The 20,956-nt window shown below is 48.5% G+C and overlaps 4 protein-coding genes across 4 annotated transcripts in view; 3 read left to right on the top strand and 1 right to left on the bottom strand.

The window, feature by feature from the left end:
- The window catches only part of LOC109408938 (uncharacterized), a 463,030-nt gene that overhangs the window by 268,067 nt on the left and 174,007 nt on the right, over positions 1-20,956 (top strand). The window lies entirely within an intron of this gene.
- On the bottom strand, positions 8-1,689 carry LOC109431172 (origin recognition complex subunit 5). The gene is made up of 2 exons (XM_019707380.3): positions 880-1,689; positions 8-815 (listed from the first exon to the last, which is right to left on the bottom strand). The coding sequence occupies exons 1-2, from the start codon at positions 1,512-1,514 to the stop codon at positions 8-10; spliced, it is 1,443 nt and encodes a 480-aa protein (XP_019562925.3). The 5' UTR covers positions 1,515-1,689.
- LOC109408948 (gastrula zinc finger protein XlCGF57.1) lies at positions 1,779-20,924 on the top strand. The gene is made up of 2 exons (XM_019682347.3): positions 1,779-1,990; positions 19,378-20,924. Exons 1-2 carry the CDS (start codon positions 1,874-1,876, stop codon positions 20,911-20,913), a joined length of 1,653 nt encoding a protein of 550 aa, XP_019537892.3. The 5' UTR covers positions 1,779-1,873; the 3' UTR covers positions 20,914-20,924.
- LOC134284818 (uncharacterized) lies at positions 5,512-13,307 on the top strand. Its single transcript, XM_062844126.1, has 2 exons — positions 5,512-7,305; positions 7,394-13,307. Exon 2 carries the CDS (start codon positions 7,744-7,746, stop codon positions 13,162-13,164), a length of 5,421 nt encoding a protein of 1,806 aa, XP_062700110.1. The 5' UTR covers positions 5,512-7,305; positions 7,394-7,743; the 3' UTR covers positions 13,165-13,307.

Below are 20,956 nucleotides of genomic sequence, written 5' to 3'. Positions count from 1 at the left end.
GAATGAACTAAAAGAAATCGCACAGGTACTGCCTCACATTGAAGCCAACCATTTTCCCTATGTGCGTGATAAAGTCCATCCCGACGGTGCACTGGAGCCGTGCACTTCCATCCATGATACTTCCCTCGCCGGAAGCAAATATCAAGAACTTCAGATGGATCAGCGTCGAAATTTGCGCCAACAGATGGCAGTTCAGGCCAACCTTTTCGTCCAAGATGGCATAGAAGATGGCCAGCAGCCGGTCGATAGTGAACGACTTCGGGCCCATCTGGGTGGCCATCTTCTCCGATACCTTGGCCTTGGCATTGACCGACTGCATGCGTTTCTTCTGCTTACCGTGATTCTTCATGAAGAGGCGTTTGTCCTCCTTGGCGGCATTGTGACTGGCCAGGTAGGCCGCTATGAGCAGGTACTTTGCGTAGAATGGAAGCTCCAGGTTCCGGGCTAGGCGTTTCATGGTTTGTACCTGCTCCAGCGATTCGGACGTTTCCTGTGCGGTTGGGCGGAGCAACTCCTGGTTGACGCTGCCCATCCGCATATAGATCGTACCGAGAGCCAGTTTCATCGTTTTCAAAATGTGTCGCCACAGTTTGTTCACGTCGTGTGGGGCAATGGTCCCATCCAGCACCGGTTCGCAGTACTTCTGGAAACATTCGAACGATACCAGCTGTAGTTCCTTCAGGTCGCGACATACCTTGAAGAACACATTGAGAAACATGCTCAGATAGTTTTCGTAGAATTCTGGGGATAGTTCCAGTAGTACTTCGGTACGTTTCGCGACATCCTCTTCGGATAACGCCGCTTGTCTGGCAGATCTGGAAATGTGAAGCATTTGAGTAAGTACACATAATCGCCTGTCTCAACCAACAAATAACTTACCCTTCGCCCATTTGCTCTAAGTTGGTCCTCAGCTCTTCCCGCACTTTCTCGAAGCCACCCATCATGATCGCGGCAATGTCCTTCTTGCTGTACTCCGGGACGAACACCTTCATCACCGGCGACAGTCCCGTCCGGATGAAGTACTTCTCGAAGGGCAGATCCGAAACCAACACAACGGAAATATTCAGCCCGCTGACTTCCGGCAGTCGCAACAACATCGGCAGCACATTATGGTCCATGTCCCGCACTCGTTCAGCGTTTTCCAGCACGATAACATACGCCCACTCGTCGTCCATGGCTTGCAGCTGGGCGACGAAGTCCCGCATACAATCCACAGTGGCCACCGAGGTGTACCCATTGTCCGCACAGGGAACGTGATTGGTCAGCCGGTTGAGGATCGTTTCGAACAGTATTTTGTTTGTGTAGCACTCGATGGCGTTCAGGAAGGCGTACTTGGTGTCGTTCAGGTGGGGCAGAAACTCCCGCAGAATAGCACTCTTGCCGGTTGAAGTGTGGCCGTAGAGATAGACTGCGGGCGGAAATGGATCGCCTTCCCCGTAGAAGCGATAGAGCTGGCGAATCAGGTGTTCCCGACACGGGAAGAGGTCACTTATTTGCTTTACGGTGTGTTCCATGTTTGAATTAATAATTGGTGATTAGTGATTGAGTGAGATGTGATGCACGAAACTACATTACTGATATGCTTCCTATCCTACAGAGAATGCTATGCTCGTATGCTTTGTTGTGATCAGTTTCGCGCCATGGCTGTACCGCCGTTAATTAATTTCCTCCAGTGCCGCTGTTAATACAGAATCAGCAGACGTGTTCCACACTTGGTTCCACACGTGCGTCCTTGCATAGAAGAAGATGTTAGCCGATAATTATTGTTTCTCTTGTAGATGGTAAACAAAACGCGGTCGCCGTCGTCGTCACGACTGCTTCAGCATCCGGCGGAACGGAATGGAACAGAGCGCTTCCAAATTATTCCCAAAACATGGATATTCTTCAAACGATGTGCCGCATCTGTGAGGCCCAGGACAATCTGTGCGATCTGACCAGCCAAGTGAATGAAAACGTTGCCGAAAAGTTGTGCACCTTGACATCCATTCGGGTAAGTAGATGATGCTATTATGGTTTCAATGTTTTGGCAATCGACTCTTCCGGTGGAATATGAAACATCCACCGAGTATTGATTCGGCTTTCGGAAAGAGAAGTCGACTGCTGATTGGCTGCTACTTGGGCTGTCCTCACTGAAACAACCGAGGTAGCCGTCAGAGTGTATCCGATGATGATGCCACAGACAAACAGACGTAACATCTTGAACGATTTTCATGGAAATCCATCGCCCAGTTCACACTACCACCACCTGGTGGAAAAATTGCACGAATCACTGTGTTGTGCAATATCGTCAACAGAAGGCGCTAGTGTGAAACGTCAAACGCGTAGAAAATTGATGCGCGCGCCTCTGGTTGTGAAAGCCACAACTATGAAAATTTAAAATGATCGTTAAAAGCGTGGTCGATGGAAATTTCGCAAGTGTTACGTCTGTTAGTCTGTGATGATGCTCTTGATCTATAGGAAAGCAGCATCGGATGGCCCCTATGGCCACAGTTATGAAGGCGTGCGTATTTAACATGACCATGCTGAAGGGTGACGGATTCTGTTCTCGGTCAGTCCAAGAACTTTTTGTAAAGGTAATTTCGTTGTCTTCCTTGGGCATAGAGTATCTTCGTGCATGCCCTGAGTTTCAGTGCCTGCCACACGATATACACATGCAAAAATGGTCATTGGCAGAGGAAGCTCTTAGTTAATAACTGTGGAAGTGCTTATAGAACACTAAGCTACGGTTTCAGAGGCTTCACCCATTTCGGACAGCTCAAAATTCGCCAGACTTTGCTCTCATCCACTTCAATTTGTGGTTTGTGCTAACCTCTAAGAGTTACGTCTGTTTGTCTGTGATATGCACCTCGACAATACACATAGAACGCGACGCGATACAGGACACAACACTTTAATTTCATTAATGAATGCCAACCGAATCTGTCGCGAACGCCAACTTTGCAGGGTTGTTATCCGGCATTCTTGATACATTCCCTGCCCATCGTATCTTTCCGGCTTAGGCCCCTTTTTGGATGCTGGGTTCGCCGTAAAGTGCAGCGAGCTTGTGGTTCATCCTTCTCCGCCACACACCGTCCTTCTGCACACCGCCGAAGATCGTCCTTAGTACGCGTCGCTCGCAAAACTCCAACTGCTTGCAGGTCCTCCTCGAGCATGGTCCATGTCTCGTGTCCGTAGAGGACCACCGGTCTTATTAGCGTTTTGTACATGGTGCATTTGGTGCGTGGGTGAATCTTTTCAGATCGCAGCTTCTTCTGGAGCCCGTCGTTGGCCCGACTTCCGCTGATGATGCGCCTCCGAAATTCACGGCTCACATTGTTGTCAGCCGTCAGTAAGAATCCGAGGTAGACGAATTCTTCCACCACCTCGAAGGTATCCCCGTCTATCGTAACATTACTACCAAGACGGATCCGGTCGTGTTCGGTTCCGCCTACCAGCATGTACTTTGTTTTTGAGGCATTCACCATCAGTCCGACCTTTGCTGCTTCGCGTTTCAGGCGAGTGTACAGCTCTGTCACCGTTCCAAATTTTCTGGCAATAATGTCTATGTGGTCCGCAAAGCACACAAATTGACCGGATTTTGTGAAAATCGTTCCCCGGCTGTTGAGCCCGGCTCGTCGCATCACACCTTCCAGGGCGATGTCTGGGGCAGCAAGGACTATAGTCCTGGGGCCTGCCGAACCCCCCCGCTTGCGAGTCAGCCGCGTAGTCGCCTGCTTAGAATAGGACTGCTAACCCCAATTCAAGGTGTCAAGCGACCCATGGCGAGGAATGAGTGATCGAAGAGGTGAAAAAGATGCTCGATCTTTAACGTAGCCTGTGGGGTACCTGGGCACCCCCCCCCCCTCAGTAAGCTGTCCCTTACCGCGTTAATGTAGGGCTCTGGCGTAGTGGACCTTCTTTCCCGTGCGACTCGTGGGATGACAAAATGAGCAAAAATTCAAGAAATCAAAATTTAGGTGGTGGTGCGATCAACCCCTTCGCAAGAAGCGGGTTGATGAGATCTCCGACAAGGAGAAGTGAGGAGATAGGCGCTGGGAGTTGCGTACGCAGCTCAAGCGTGGGTGCTCCAGTCCACTTCCCGGCAAGCCAGCCGGTGGAGGTTATGGACGGAGCGTGATTGTTGAGGGCCGTCAACCGAGAATCCAAAGGACGGTCCGCAATAGAGGTGGCTGAGCAGCAGCTTGGCAAAATCATAGACTTTGCGTCCACTAAGTCGAACATAAGCAAGGACCTGAAAACGGCCTTGCTTCGACTTAGGGCGTCGATCGACGATGCCAAGCAGGAGCACGCAGCACTCGCGTTGCTGACTGCTGCAGCAGCGGAGCCTGCAAATGAGAAAGTGCCGAAGTTCACCCAAACGGAGGCCTTCTCCTTCGCAGGAAGTCCGAATAAGGCGGAAGCGACTGCTCGTGACAAACGGGGCAAGCAATCGCAGAAGCGGGCGAGGCAACCGTCAGGCGAGGAGCTGTCTGGCGGTGCCCGCAAGGCCAGGCGAATTATTACCCCGAAAGTCGGTAATAATGCCGGAAGGTCGGACCCCAGCCAGGGTTCCCGGAAAGCTGGGAAGGGTGGGCCTGAAAAGGCTGGCCCGTCCCGGAACGATGAGAACAAGGGGTTGCGACCGCTAGTGGGCCCTCAACAGCCACAGAGTAGGACGATCCAAGGGGAAGACCCCCCTTGGCCGAAGGTAGAGCGGAAGAGGAAGAAGAAGGAGAATCCGCAGGTAGTAGCGCAGGACGCCAAGCCAAGGCGTAGGAGGGCAGGTGCCAAGCGCGAGAAAGGCGACGCGATCGTCATCAAGACGGAACCGTCCAAGTACTCGGACGTCTTGAAGATGATGCGAAGCGACGCCAAGCTTGAGGGTCTTGGAGCCGACGTACGCAGTATTAGACGTACTCGTACGGGCGAGATGATCCTGGAGCTGAAGCGCCAGAAAGAGCACAAGGGCGCCGCCTACAAGAGGCTGGCAGAAGAGGTCCTTGGTGAGGGTGTGCAGATGAGGGCTCTGACACATGAGGCGACTCTGAAGGTCAAGGACATTGATGAGATCACCGAAGTGGAAGAGCTCGTCACGGCACTGCGGCAACAGTGCGATGTGCAGGTGGCCGCCGCAGTCGTTAAGCTACGGAAAGGGCCAGCAGGGACACAGATAGCTTTGGTTCAGCTACCTGTGGCGGACGTAAAAAAGTCCGTTAAAGTAGGGAGCATAAAGGTGGGTTGGTGTGTATGTCACCTGACATTCCACGAGCCTCTAGAGGTTTGCTTCAGGTGTCTGGAACCAGGACACAAGTCGTGGGACTGTAAAGGCCCCGACAGGCACAAACTGTGCAGGCGATGCGGCGCTGAAGGTCATAAGGCCCAAAGCTGCACGAGTCCGCCCATCTGCATGATCTGTACCGGGAAATCCTCGAACAACAGACATCCGATGGGTGGTCCAAGGTGCCCGGCCTTCAAGAAAGCCGCAGTGAACAACAAATCACAGTGCAGGTAACGCAGCTGAACCTGAACCACTGTGACGCGGCTCAGCAACTGCTTTGTCAGGCGGTTTCTGAGTGGGAGACGGATATCGCCATCATTTCGGACCCATACCGAGTACCCGCCGGCAACGGCAACTGGGCCTCGGATGGGACCAGGAAAATGGCGGCGATATGGACGACGGGTAAATACCCCGTGCAGGAGTTGGTGTCTACTACCTACGAGGGCTTCGTGGTCGCCAAAGTAAACGGGGTCTTCTTCTGCAGCTGTTATGCGCCATGTTAAAACTTCAACAAAGTTTTTCAGAACATCCTAGGCTATCATTTTACAGTATCGATTAAAAAGTTTCAGACAAACTTTTTCAACTTGTGACAAAAATTCAAAAAAAGTACCCGGATAAAAAATTACCATACATTACATGGTAAATATTATTAACATATGACTGGTTTTATTGTTCACAATAAAACACATAGTAGATATATTGTTACTTTTTACAATAGAAATCAAGCCCAAATAGTTCGTACAATAAGTGAACATTAGCTTTATTAGTGACTAATTGATTCGATTGTTTTTCAATAGTTCTATAATAATTTAAAGTTACTATTATCGTCGCACCACCAAATCGAAGTCGTCGCTAGAAGCACATGCGAAGTTGCAGCTGCGAAGTAAATTTGAATCTATTGTTTCTGTTGCGCATCATTAAGCTAATTAAGAGCAACAATATGCACTAATCCAAATTGAGTTGCGACATTTCTAAGTAGGTTAAAAATCAATTTTCGCACGTTCGGTCACTTCGTATTTCGACCAAAAGCATAATATCAGTAAAAATTAACTTAAGTTGTTTTTATATAGTTGCAAAAGTGCCTGCAAAGTTCTCATGGACTTTTGATTAAAAAAGAGTTTATTTCTCAATTACATTTAAAAACAATTCGTAACATATAAATAACAATAAATATTATTGTTGCTTGGATCATGTTTGTATAATCAAATACAAAAAAAATTGACATATTTTTTTTAGTTTTCGTTTTAAATTTGAGTACAGTAGATGTTTCGGTTTTCGAATGTTATTCGCTAAAACTTCAACGACTGACAGACGTCAAGCCGTGTTGGCAGAGGAAGCTCTCAATGAATAACTGAGGAAGTACTTATAGAAAACTAGCTGAAAAGCAGGTTTAGCCAAGTGAGGACGTTACGACAAATAAAAGATGAACAATGATTTTTCTAATGTTTTCCAATAAATTAAAGGAATCTAGTAAATAATAAACTACCATTGATAACAATACAAATACAATTAGTTTAATGGGGTCAATTGAACCGATGTTAAAATAAACATGCAATAATATTTGTTGTTATGTAAATAGATTTTGCCTTTGAAAAACCAAAGAATTCATATTAGTCGGTAATTGTTTGGGCGCACTGCGCATATAATAAGTTGATACGATTGGAGACATCTTGATTTCAAAATCCTTTATTTCAATTTTCTTGGCAACTGTTACTTTTTAAACCATTCGCCCATCTGGCATCACTGTAAAGAAAAGCAGTTAGAATAAACCGATACTTTGTAACGAGTAGACGCGCGTGTTTGATTCTCCCGTCCAGAACCATCCATTTTCTGCCGAAACAGTTTTCTGTGTTTGAGCTATCGAGGAACATTTTTTGGTCCGTTCTCCCGGATCTTCGGAGAATTTGGAGTGGTTCCCGGTCCATGTCGGAACGCGATTAGCTCGGTGCTAGTTCCGGAAAAAGTGAACATTCGTGAAACTTTGCCGTCGGCGGTTCGAAACAGCCGCCATACTGTGAAACGACCAGTTGAAGAAACTATCTCAGCTGGTGAAGAATATTCGGTCGGCGTTGCGCCACCAAGTGTGTGCCCGTGGCACGGAAGCAATTAGCCATTTTGGAAAAATACCGCCTGAAGTGTGTGCCCGTGGCACGAAGAGCAATCAGTCGCCATTTTGGCAGAAGAAGTAGTTGTGTGTGTGCTCGTAGCACAGAAGCAGTGTCAGCCATCTTTGCGGAGAAACTGCTGATGACGTGTGGGCCGCGTGTGTCCGTGACAACAACGCGCGCAAGTGGCAGTGCATTCGTACTGAAATAGTGTGTGTGCCCGTGGCACCAGAAGCAAACGTACAAGTGGTTGTCATCCTGCGAGCGAACCGGTTGAATCGGTTCAGTCGTCGCCGCAGCGCGAACGGTGTTTACAAAAACAAAAACAAAGCGAAAAGCGAAAGTGGCCGTAGAAGAGGCAAACGAAGAAAAGTGTGACGAATGAGTGATTCGGAGACGCCCCGTGGAGCGCACTCGAAAACGATCCCGCGAAGGAACATTTTGGATGCCTTGTCAGGATCCACCAGCAGTGTAGTCAAATCCATCGCTCAACAGAAAGCAGAAAAAGAAGCGAAGGAGAAGAGCCGCATGATGGAGCGGAATTTGGAATCGCTGTTGGATCGGCGGGACATGCTCGTCGATAAGTTGATGCGGATGAATGATTCGTTGAACGCGGAATCGGTGAGCATCCATTTGCTGAAGCTGTTCGAGGAAAACCTACGCCGGAGTGCGGACGAGTACGAAAAAACGTACTCTGACATTTCGCTGCTGCTCTCAAAGGACGAACGAGTAGCACAGCGAGTGGAGTACACATCATTCGAAAAACTCCACAATGCGGTGTACGTCAAGCTTCAAGGAAAGATCGCCGAGACAGAGCTCACAAACAAGCTAGTGGAACTGCCGACCGTGTCTGCAGCTGCCACAACCGGACAACCGCCGGTGTACGTTCAAGCCCCTGCATCAGTTCCACACCTGCAGGCTCCATTTCCTACGTTCAACGGCGATCCAGAGAACTGGTACAGTTTTAAGAATCTGTTCCAGAGTATCATGTCGCGGTATACCCAGGAGACCCCGGCCATGAAGATTCTACACCTGCGGAACGCACTCACCGGTGATGCTAAGGACAAGATCGACCAGGACATTGTAAATAACAATGACTACGATGCTGCCTGGAGGATCTTGGAAGACGCCTACGAAGACAAACGATTGATACTCGATACCCACATCGATGCCATCCTGGATTGCCCGAAAATGACGAAGGAAAATCGCGGTAAGTCCATCACCAAGTTGGTCGAGATTTGTGCCAAGCACAGCGAAGCATTGACTGGTCACGGGTATCCAGTTGAAGGCCTGGCAGAGCTAGTATTCGTCAATGTGATCTACAAGAAACTCGACAGGGAGACCCAGGAACAATGGGAATTGAAGCTCGGTAGCGGTGAATTGCCAGACTACGTCGAGTTTATGGAGTTTCTTCGGGAGCGTGGTCGTGTTTTGCAGCGCACAAGTCGGTTCCAGCAGCCGGCGCAGCAATCAACTGCGGCCTCCAACAAGCAACGCCAAGTAGTTGGACAGAAGTCGCAACCCCAACTCAAGTCATTCGTGCAAACCTCGACGGAAGTGTGTGCCTGCTGCAAGGAGGATCACCCTATCTTCCGGTGCTCAACGTTCAAAAACATGACCATCACGGAGCGCAAGTCCGTTGCCACCAAAGCAAACTTGTGCTTCAATTGTCTGAAGGCGAAACATCGGGTGAGTGAATGCCAATCCGAAGCTCGATGTAAGGTGCAGGGTTGTGGCCGCAAGCACCACAGTCTTCTGCACGCCAGCGATACTCGTGCCCCTCCAGTTCCCGAAAAGGTCGACGAAGCGAAGCATCAAACGGTGCCCTCGGCCCCAGCCGGTGGCGAAGCAAAAGTTCCTGAGCAGCAGAATAACGCGGTATCCCTGTGTGCCAACGTCGGTAGTTCCAAACGTCAAGTACTACTCTCAACGGCGGTAGTGATGGTGGTCGGTCATGGCGGTACCACTATCAGATGCCGTGCGCTATTGGACTCGGGGTCCGACAGCAACATAATCACCGAGAAGCTAGCAAGCAGACTGAACCTCAAGATGGATCGCGTCGACCTGCCAGTATGTGGACTGAACGACATACAAACCCGAGTTGAGTATATGTTATCCACTAAGATCATTTCTTGCGTTAATTCCTTTGCCTCATCCGTTTTAGATTTCCTGGTCGTTAAACGAATCACGTCAAATCTGCCCGTGGTTGAAATTGACACCCGATCCTGGCCCCTGCCATCTGGCTTGCAGCTGGCCGACCCTAAGTTCCAAACCCCAGGAGAGATTGATCTCATCATTGGGAACGAAATTTTCTTCGATCTCATCAAGAAAGGCCGTCACAAGATCGGCCGTAACGAGCTGACGCTGGCTGAGACGGAATTAGGGTGGGTCGTTGGTGGATCGATGCCGACCAGGAAAGCCAAACCATGCCCGCGTGTGTGCCAGCTAAACCGCTACGAAGAAGAGCTGAACAAGACGATGTCGAAGTTTTGGGAGATCGAAAGCGTCCATCCGGAGTCCAATCTGACAGCCGCTGAGGCTGCCGTCGAAGAGCACTTCAAAAGCACTCATACTCGTGATGACGAAGGACGGTACATCGTCCGGCTGCCATTCAACCACCTACAGGGTCAACTTGGCGACTCTTTTAACAATGCTCGGAAGCGTCTGGACAAGCTCGTCATTGCACTAGCCAGAAATCCAACGAAGCGTGTCGAATATTCTGCGTTTCTGGCCGAGTACTTAGCATTGGGTCACATGAAGGAGGTCCAATCTGCGAGTGATGACGACGGTGGCTACTACATCCCGCACCATGCAGTACACAAAACATCAAGCTCGACTACTAAAACCAGAGTGGTATTCGACGCATCAGCGAAGACCACGTCAGGTCTGTCGCTAAACGACACGCTGTCTGTGGGGCCCACTGTGCAAAACGACCTTTTCTCTATCATCTTGAAGTTTTGTACTCATCAAGTGGTGCTTACCGCAGATATCCCCAAAATGTACCGGCAGGTCAAACTGCACACGGATGACTGCAAGTACCAGCGAATCCTATGGTTGGACGACGACAGCAAGCTGAAGGTGTACGAGTTACAAACCGTAACGTACGGCGTCGCCAGCTCACCGCACCACGCAACAAGGGCACTGGTACAATTGGCAACGGATGAAGGCAAGGAATTTCCCCTGGCGTCGAAAGTTATCATCGAGGACAGCTACATTGACGATTTTTTGACTGGTGCTTCGTCAACCACTGAAGCAATCCGAATCTACGAGGAGCTGTCGGAGCTGCTACGCCGAGGAGGGTTCGGCGTGCACAAGTTTTGTTCAAATAGTCCCGAGGTGCTACAAGCGATTCCAGCCGAGCTGCACGAGAAGCAAGTCGATTTCGAAGACGCCGATGTGAACAACTCCATTAAAACGCTTGGACTTATCTGGAACCCAATGGAGGATTATTTCGTCTTTCGAGTCCCACGGCCGGTCGACATGAACTGGACCAAACGGATCGTGCTGTCGGAGATTTCCAAAATCTTCGATCCAGCTGGATTTCTTGGACCCGTCATTACAACATGCAAGCTGGTGATGCAGAACATCTGGCGTCAAGGTCTACCCTGGGACGAACTACTGCCATACGAGCTTTCACGAGAGTGGAGGCTTATTCGTGAACAACTACCAGCAATCAACGAGATGAAGAAGAAGCGATGCTTGATTTCCCGAGATGCAGCATCCATCCAACTTCACGGTTTCTCGGACGCGTCGATGCGAGCATACGGCGGCGTGCTATACATCCGAAGTGTCGACAAGGACGGCACTATCAACGTGAATCTCGTTGCCAGCAAATCACGTGTGGCACCACTTAAGTCGCAGACAATTCCCAAGCTAGAGATGTGCGGTGCTAAGCTGCTGGCGGAGCTCACCCATAAGGTAGTATCATCCATGCAAGTTCCTTTCGACGACGTGATTTTGCACTGCGACTCCAAAATTGTTTTGTGCTGGCTCAAAAAGTCACCGCTGGCACTGAAGCAATTCGTATCCAACCGAGTGGCCACAACGGTGGAACTCACGCGAGGGTACCAATGGAGGTTCATCCCAACCGATCACAATCCAGCTGATGTCGTCTCAAGAGGCGCGCTGCCAGAGGATCTACTGCATAACGAACTGTGGTGGAATGGCGCACCAGAGCTGTGGGAACCGCAGCTTCCACAGGACTCGTCGGAACCGCTCGATGAATCAGAGCTTCCAGAAGTCAAGGCGGCAACAGTGTTGGCAGTCGTCAAACCGAAATCGTCAATCAATCTGACCAGATGCAGCGATTATCGTAAACTGCAGAGAGCGTGGGTGTACATCCAGCGCTACATCAATCTGGCGGTGCACAAATTGCCTGTTACTTCCAATATCTCTGCGGACGAAATTGCTCGGTCGGAGAAACACATCCTATTCGTGCTCCAGCGACAGGAATTTGCCGACTTGTTCAAGTTGCTGAAGGAAGGGTCTACCAAGCGACATCCTTTGTCCAATTTGGCACCTTTTGTGGGAGCCGACGGGTTAATTAGAGTTGGAGGACGTCTGAAATACTCCGTTATTCCCTACGAAGGTAAGCATCAGGTGCTACTGCCGGAACGACATCACGTGACAACGATCCTGATACGAAAGCTGCACGAAGAGCATTTCCACGTTGGCCAAAACGGACTGCTGGCCATCGTTCGTGAGCGGTACTGGCCGGTGCGAGCAAAATCGGCGATAAAGCGGGTCATCTCGAAATGCCAAAACTGTGCGAAGCAACATCCAAGACCTGGTAGTCAGTTCATGGGGAACCTACCGGAATCACGAGTGAACCCGTCTCCACCATTCTCCAAGGTAGGCATCGATTATGCTGGGCCATTCATGCTGAAAACAGGAGGAAGAGGATCAAGATTAGCGAAGGCATACGTGGTTGTTTTTGTTTGTATGGTGGTAAAAGCAATCCACTTTGAGCTGGTATCGAACCTTTCAACGGAGAACTTCATCGCTGCGCTGCAGCGATTTTCGAGCCGTCGTGGGCTGCCAACTGACATCCATTCAGACAACGGCACTTGCTTCGTGGGGGCCAACCACGAGCTTGCTGCATTAAGAGAGCTCTTCAACGATCAACAACACCAACAAAAACTGGACGAGTTCTACAGCCTCAAAGGTATCACGTGGCACTTCATTCCTCCGAGGAGCCCTCACTTCGGGGGGATTTGGGAAGCAGGAGTGAAGTCGCTGAAGCACCATATGAAGCGAGTCGTTGGAGAGACTAAACTCACATACGAGGAGATGACAACATTCCTGTCCCAGACGGAGGCCATCCTAAACTCGCGGCCTTTGTGTCCAATGTCCGATGATCCTAACGACATGGCGGTGCTTACGCCATCACATTTTTTGATCAACCGGTCTGCTGTTGCTCTCCCGGAGCCGTCATACGATGATGTGAAAGTGGGACGTCTCAGCAGATGGCAGCACGTTCAAGCTATGCAACAACACCTGTGGAGAAGGTGGTCCAGGGAGTATCTCCATCATCTGCAAGGTCGTCAGAAGTGGCATGATGGAGTAAAGGACTTCAAGATCGGCGCGTTGGTCCTGCTGATCGACGAGAACCTACCACCGCAACAGTGGCGGCGAGGTCGAATAATCGCTACACACCCCGGCGATGACGGTGCTGTCAGAGTGGTGACGGTGAAGACGTCGGGCAACAACTTCAAGCGAGCAATCACCAAGGTTGCTTTGTTACCTTCTGTTGAGCCTGAAGCCTCAACGGGGGGAGTGTGTTTGGGCGCACTGCGCATATAATAAGTTGATACGATTGGAGACATCTTGATTTCAAAATCCTTTATTTCAATTTTCTTGGCAACTGTTACTTTTTAAACCATTCGCCCATCTGGCATCACTGTAAAGAAAAGCAGTTAGAATAAACCGATACTTTGTAACGAGTAGACGCGCGTGTTTGATTCTCCCGTCCAGAACCATCCATTTTCTGCCGAAACAGTTTTCTGTGTTTGAGCTATCGAGGAACAGTAATATTTTTCTCCAGCATTTACAGATACTAATGGCCACATGAATTGTGAACGATTTATGGTATGGATCATACGACCTGAGGTCTGACTTGTGATATTTGGCAGTTATTTGAAAAGATTGGTGATAAATCTTATCAACAGCTACCAAGCAATATATACCAGACAGACATCAGAGTGTTTGATTCTTATCACAAAATGTGCATATCATGCTGGCGGCCGTTAGTGCTCGTAAATGCTGGATATAAATGTTAGTGGGAAATATGAATTCTATGGATTTTAAAAAGCGAAAACTGCTTACAAATAACAACAAATATTATTGTATTTTTATTGCAACAACGATTCATTTGACGCCATTCAATTAATTGTATTTGTATTGTGAGAACAATGAAAAAACATTAAGATATATTGTTTTCTTTTGAAAATTTCCCTAAAAATGTCTCATAAAAACACAATACATTCTATTGTTTTTCGCGAAAAAGTGTATGAAAGTTTTCTCAAAATTTTATGGTTAAGATACATAACGACCACCATTTTTTATTGTAAAAGTGCGATTTACCATTCGCCGAATGGTATAGAACAATAGGGGTGATGGTGAGTGTGCTGTGTAAATTACAATACGTTTAATGGTGAATATTTTTCGAAAAAATGGTGTTGTAACAATAAAATTTATCGTATAGCGCATTTAGTTCACCACTGGACTATCGCACTAGTTTTCACGAGTGCGAAAACGCTAATAAAAGTGCGCGATTGCATCAAATCAACTCGGTGTCTTCAGAGCACTTGTTCTCCATAGATTGAAGAAATAGTGCGCCGAAGACATCAACCTGATTTGATGCAATCGCGCACTTTTATTTACGTTTTCGCACTTATAAAGTCGCAGTTCGCAGTCCAGTAGTGAACTAAATGCGGTATATTTTTATGATATTTTTTATCAGGGGTATGTTTTCCCATACAAAATCCCATACAAATATCAATTGCAATGCGCAAAGTGTAGACGCAACCGATCGTGCTCAAATTTTGCACAAATACTCACTGCCGTTATAAGCATATCTGTACCATGTTCAAAAATGTGCAACTGAGAAAACTGCGATTAAAGTTGATAACGTATTTTTCTAATTGATCAACAAATACAGTACCCCAACGGCACACGCAGCCGTATTTCTATTAAAATGGATTATATCTGAATGATTCCACTTCAGAAGTTGCCTTTTTTAACGCGAAAAAACATTTCATTTTTGAATAAATAGTTCCCAGCGGGACAGTTATGCTGTGAAACACAACGCAAATTTGAAATTTCCACGCATACTTTTCGCAGTTTTTGACTGCATTTGTTTTAGTGGGACAGATATGCTTGGAAATGCAACAATGGGACAATATGACTTGGTATTTATTTTCGAAATTTCAGAACAAATTAAGGACTTTTACAAGTTTACATAAAAATACACATAATTGTATTTTTATTGTATGCCGATAGGAGGAAAAAAGTGAAAAATGCTGAAAATCAACATGGGACAGATATGCTTAGAACGGCAGCTCAGGACCCGAAACGGAACCAGAAAAGCTTTGATCTGAGAAAACCAGTGGGGTGACACAGCTGTCAAACTCGGTACATCGCCGCCTCACCCATCATCGTTTTTGGTACGGCGCGTTTTGGTACCCACTTTCTGGACAGTATACCCTAATTTGCTCCTGATTTGCGGGTGTGTGGCTCGTGTTGCTAGTGCTTATTTCGGAAATTACACATTTCAAGCGAAATTGTTGTTTTCGATGATTGTTTCTCTTTCTTTATCGCTTTGCACGATATTATATGTAGCAGCGAAGCAGTGTAGATGTTTCCAGCGCATTTTTCCATGAATTAAGTAATCAAAACAAAAACATTAGACGCCATGTTGAATCGAATGTTGCGTTCCAGATTTTGGCCCTTCGTCATCCCCCTGGAGAAAACGGTTTCGATTACCCACACTTGTACCTATAGTCGAAACGGAGCGGAGTCAATTATTGACGTGACCTTTTGTAGTCCTGGTTTAACAAGTAGCTCGTGCTACTTGTTGCTACACTCACAGCGTGGTAGCTGGCGGTTCGCTACAGTATCGACTACAACAACAACATCATACTTCGACGAAGGGGTATCTAAGGAGGCGCTCCGCCGTGAGCGAAACTTACTTGGTTTAGACGGCGACGAGCTGGTAGCGGTGCTCTCACGTGCGTGTGATGCGACCATGCCTAGGCGAGTCCACCCTAGAAATGGGAGGCCACCGGCTTACTGGTGGACCGACGCGATTGCGGACCTGCGCCGCGCCTGCCTACGCCTCTGTCAGAGTGCCAATGCGAACCCGTGGGGTGACGCGTACAGGATCGTTATGGCCAAGACGAGAGATGTAATGGCTCCTACAGAGCAATCTCCAGAGATGTTGGAGGGGATAATCGAAGGGCTTTTTCCGCGTCATGATCCTTGGCCTCCTTTCGTAGGACAGCCGAGGACTGTGGCTGGCGATGAGTAGAGGGTCACCGATATAGATCTTGCGGGGATAGCAAAGTACCTTAGCGTAGGTAAGGCTCCAGGTCCGGACGGAGTTCCGAACCTGGCCTTAAAAGTAGCTATTGCAGAGGCTCCCAGGATGTTCAGGTCTGCTATGCAGAAATGCCTGCACGAGGAAGTTTTCCCAGAAGCTTGGAAGAGGCAGAGCCTGGTTCTATTGCCAAAGGCGGGGAAACCACCCGAACGCCCGTGGGCATATAGACCAATATGCTTGATAGACACGGCGGGGAAGGTGCTCGAAAAGATTATCCTCAATAGAATATTGAGGTTCATCGAGGGCGAAAATGGTCTTTCGAGTAACCAGTACGGCTTCCGGAAGTGGAGGTCCACCGTAGACGCTATACCCGAGCAAAGGCGGATAACAAAGTGATAACACTTTGATAATAAACTGTGTTATCGATGTTATCATTTTGTTATTTTTGTTATCATCTTTTTCAATAGGCTCCTAAAGGCCTATCTCAATTTCTGCATAATTCGATCAAGCATTGATTAAAACGACATGTTTACTCATTTTTTTAAGTATTCATATTAGGTAAAGCCCATAAAATATATTTTCAAAAATTTTAATAATTTTTGCAACACTCCTTGTTTAGCACTAAATTTTGGGTAAATTTGGTTTACCGTGTATGTCAAACAGGAACATTTATTGTCAAAAGTGAGCCAATGTGGTGTCTTTTGCAACCCGCCGTTTCACTTTCGTTACGTCAAGGTTGACCTCGAATGTCAAACAAGACCTGCTCATCATTATTTTATTTTCAAGTTTATTAACTATTCTGTTATTGTTTAAGTTCGGAAAAATTACCAATGAGATCAGAAAAGCATGCTCTTTCGTGTTATGCAGCAAAACCGGGGAAATATTTTTCATTTTAGGACCCTATTGATGACAACCAGATGATAACAAATTTAGTTATCGATAATTTTGGTCTATAGCGATAACTTAAAAATACTAAATGATAACAAAATACGTTATCTGTTTCCAAACGCACATTTCAAAGCTTTCCCAAAACTGAGAGTCTGATGAAGCTTGATTCTAAAAATAGATTCCGATTCCCCCCTTCAATGCGACTGTAGTACGAAGGCGTAGCCTTTTATTACTATCACTCTCAATGAGTCCCGTTGGTATAGGGGCTATCGGCTGCGACCGACAATCACTCGATCAGGGTTCGAGACCCGCCCGGGCACACAACACAATTAGTTATCAACTTGAACTCATTGATAACATAACTTCTTATCATTTTGGTATTCGAGAACTATATCTAAGTTATCATTTTTGTTATGTCGGCTCTTAATTCAACCTAAATGATAACAAACTCAATTATCAAACGAATGATAACCAGGTAACAGAACTTGTTATCATTTTGTTATCCACCTTTGCTCGGGTATCTTGTCGGTTACAAAAACCGCCGAGAAAGCACTCGAGCCTGAGAGAAGGGGGATTCGTTTCTGCGCGGTAGTGACTCTGGATGTTAGGAATGCGTTTAATAGCGCCAGCTGGTCTGCTATTGCCAATGCGCTCTTGCGTCTTGCGTCTGGGGATACCCGGGTACTTGTACAAGATTCTCGGAAGTTACTTTCGGAATCGAGTACTAGTTTGCGACACGGAGGTGGATCGGAAATGCTTTCACATAACCTCAGGAGTCCCGCAAGGTTCCATCCTGGGTCCGGTGTTATGGAACGTCATGTACGACGAGGTGTTGAGGTTAGAGTAGCCAGTGGGAGTGGAGGTTGTCGGATTTGCCGACGACATTACGCTCGAAGTCTACGGTGAAACGATCGAGGAGGTGAAGTTGTCTACCGACCACTCGATCAAGGTTGTGGAGGCGTTGATGCGGTCCAGGAAACTGGAGCTGGCTCACCACAAGACTGGGATGACGGTTGTTAACAACCGGAAGTCGGAGCAGCAGACGGAGATCAGTGTAGGGGAGTGCACTATTCTGTCAAAGCGCTCCGTCAAACACTTGGGCGTGATGATCGATGATAAGCTTACCTTCGGTAGCCACGCCGATTATGCCTGTAAAAGAGCTTTCCACAGCTATTGCGGCACTGTCCAATACGATATCCAATAGCTCTGCGGTGTACGCCAGTAAGCGCAAGCTTCTGACTAGTGTCGCTACGTCCATACTAAGATATGGCGGCCCGGCGTGGGGCACTGTGCTAAGTAGCAAAAGCTACCGTGGTAATCTGGGAAGTTATTATAGGCTGATGGGCCTGAGGGTTGCGAGCGCGTACCGTACCGTGTCACACGACGCTCTCTACGTCATTACTGGTATGGTCCCTATCGGCATCCTCATCACTGAGGACATGGAGTGCTTCGAAATGCGCGGCACAAGAGGCATACGCAGGACTGCCAGGATGGCCTCCATGGTCAAATGGCAGCATGCGTGGGACAGTTCCACCAAAGGATGGTGGACCAATAGGTTGATACCGAGGGTAGATAGTTCGATTAATAGGCGCCATGGGGACGTTGCATTCCACCTGACACAGGTCCTTTCAGGCCATGGTTGCTTCCGATAGAATCTACACCGTTTTGGGCATGCCGATTCTCCCGAATGCCCAGTGTACAATGGTTTAGAGGAAACGACGGAACACGTTTTGTTCGTGTGCCCGCGTTTTCACACAATGCGTGACCGTATGCTTGCCACATACGGAGAGGTCACAACTCCGGACAATCTTGTCCAGAGGATGCGTAGGGATGAGTTTGGCTGGAACGCCGTTTCAACGGCTATCACCCATATCGTCTGGGAGCTACAGAGGAGGTGGCGCGTGGACTCGGAGAATGGCTAGTCCACATGCAGGACAAGAGGTGGTCCAGGGGTTCGAAGTCGGCTTCGTAGGTCATACCGGTGCCCTGCGGTCGAGATCGACCCTTACAGCGATTAAATGGCCGCGGAGAGGAAGTCCCGGTAGCGGTGCTGTCGTGGCGTCAGTCTACTGGGTTGGATCTGAGCCCGCGGTTGGAAAGGGGTCCCCGGCAAGGGTCGGGGTAGGTGAGACCCTGCTGTCAGCAAACTTCTGGTGCAGCTGATAGGGGCTGAAGGGTAGTGATACCCTTCCTTACGGGTAGATAAGGTCTGGTTGCGCGTAGGCATCAGTTCTTGATTACTGCAAAACAGTTGGGCGTGGGTGGGGTTGACCCGCCTTCCGAGCACAAAGGGAGTGTTGAGGACCACTCGGGACACTGTCTAAGCGCCAGCATGCCACCGTGATAGACTCTCCAAAGCGAATCATCGATGTTCGTTGCTGCAGGCTACGCAGCTACCTTGAGGGTGAGATGTGCACTAGCCCCTCTTTGAAGCAAATGTCTTCTTGGTGGTTCCGGAGAGACGAAGGGTTGGTGACCATAGGAATGTGTTTAGTGGGTCGAGGAAAGAGTAGTCCTGGCTTTTACCTTTGTAAACCCATCATCATCTGTATTTTGGTTGAGAAATAATCATTTGTGTTCTATTACAGATCTCCCCGGACGATTCTCTGCCGCGGTGCATTTGCCTCGAGTGTGTTGGCACGCTGAACTTGGCGTACGAATTCCTGCTGCGATGCGAGGCTTCGGAACAACGACTACAGGAAGTGCTGCGCGGCGAACCATCAGGGCTGCACCTGCAGAGCATCAAGGGTGAAGAGGACCACGAACAGGAGGATGAGAACGTTTCAACGGTGGAGTTTGTGATGGAGGACAAATCGGACGGGGATGAGGACGAAGACGTTGAAGAGGAGGACGTGGCGATTGCGATCGTCCAGGAGGAATCTATGGATGCGATGGAAGACGCGCAGCTGCTGTACGAAGCCGTCCCGGTGAAGTACACGATAGAAGAATATCTGGAAGGTGATGAAGTTCAGACGGAAGTAGTTGTGGAAGACTTCAAGGCGCAGCAAATGTCGCAGACGAGTGGAGTCGAGCGAGATAAGAATTTCTACTGTGATACTTGCGGATCAAGTTTCGAAAAATGCACGGATCTCTATCAGCACATCAAGAGCCACGGGAAGGCTCGGTACCAGTGCAAGGAGTGTGATCGGTGGTTCTCGCGAAGAGCACATCTTCAAAGTCACGAGGTGATTCACACCGGAGAGAGGAACTTCCGCTGTCATCGATGTCCGAATGCGTACAAAAGCAGCCGAAACTTGAGGCGGCATGTGAAGAGCGCTCACCTAGGAGAGAAGCCCTTCGTGTGCGATCTCTGCGGGATGGAATTTTCCCAGAAGACGGTGCTGGAAGCGCACCACAGCACGCACGTTCAGGAAAGGAACTTCTCGTGCGAGGTTTGCCAGAAGCGATTCAAGTCGAACAAGCTGTTGAAGCTACACATCACTAGACACCTGAAGAGCGGCCAACCGAGGCAGGAAACGGAACCCGTGGAATGTGACGTTTGTCACAAGCTGTACTCGAGTAAGATGTCCTTGAAGAATCACAAGGTGATCCACTCGGACGCGAAGATTATGTGCACCTTTTGCGGAAAGAATTTCAAGATTATGGCGCATCTGAAGGTGCACCTGCGAAGTCACACCAAGGAGCAACCGTACGAGTGCGATCAATGCCACAAGAAGTTTGGCTACGAGACTTCGCTGAAGACCCATCGGCTGGTGCACACGAACGAACGACCGTACAAGTGCGATCTGTGCGACGTGTCCTTCCGGCAGTTGAACCACCTGAAAGCACACAAGTTCCTACACAGCGGTCAGAAGCCGTTCGAGTGCGAAATCTGCAAGAAGTCGTTTGCTCTTCGGGGAAACCTGACGATTCATATGCGCATCCACGAGGGCCCCGTTGCGAGTCCCTTCCAGTGTCGGCTGTGTGTGGGCAAGAAGCTGAACGATTCGAACGCCTTGAAGCGTCACCTGAGGCTGCATCCGAATGGGAAGGTGGTCAAATCGGGCCCTATGACGGTTATTGTCGAGGAAGGGACGATGGAGGAACCGGATGTGGCGGAAGAAAGTGATGTTAAACAGGAGGTGAGTGGTGTCGAATTTTTAGTGGATAATGGCGATACATAAGCTGGGAATAATCTGGATTTGTGTTACTCTGACTGTAGTAGCT

Source organism: Aedes albopictus, chromosome 1, assembly GCF_035046485.1.
Source record: "Aedes albopictus strain Foshan chromosome 1, AalbF5, whole genome shotgun sequence".
In the NCBI taxonomy this organism is placed as follows: Eukaryota; Metazoa; Arthropoda; class Insecta; order Diptera; family Culicidae; genus Aedes; species Aedes albopictus.
The sequence above is the reverse complement of the archived record's forward strand: the minus strand, read 5'-3'. Positions and strand labels throughout refer to the sequence as shown.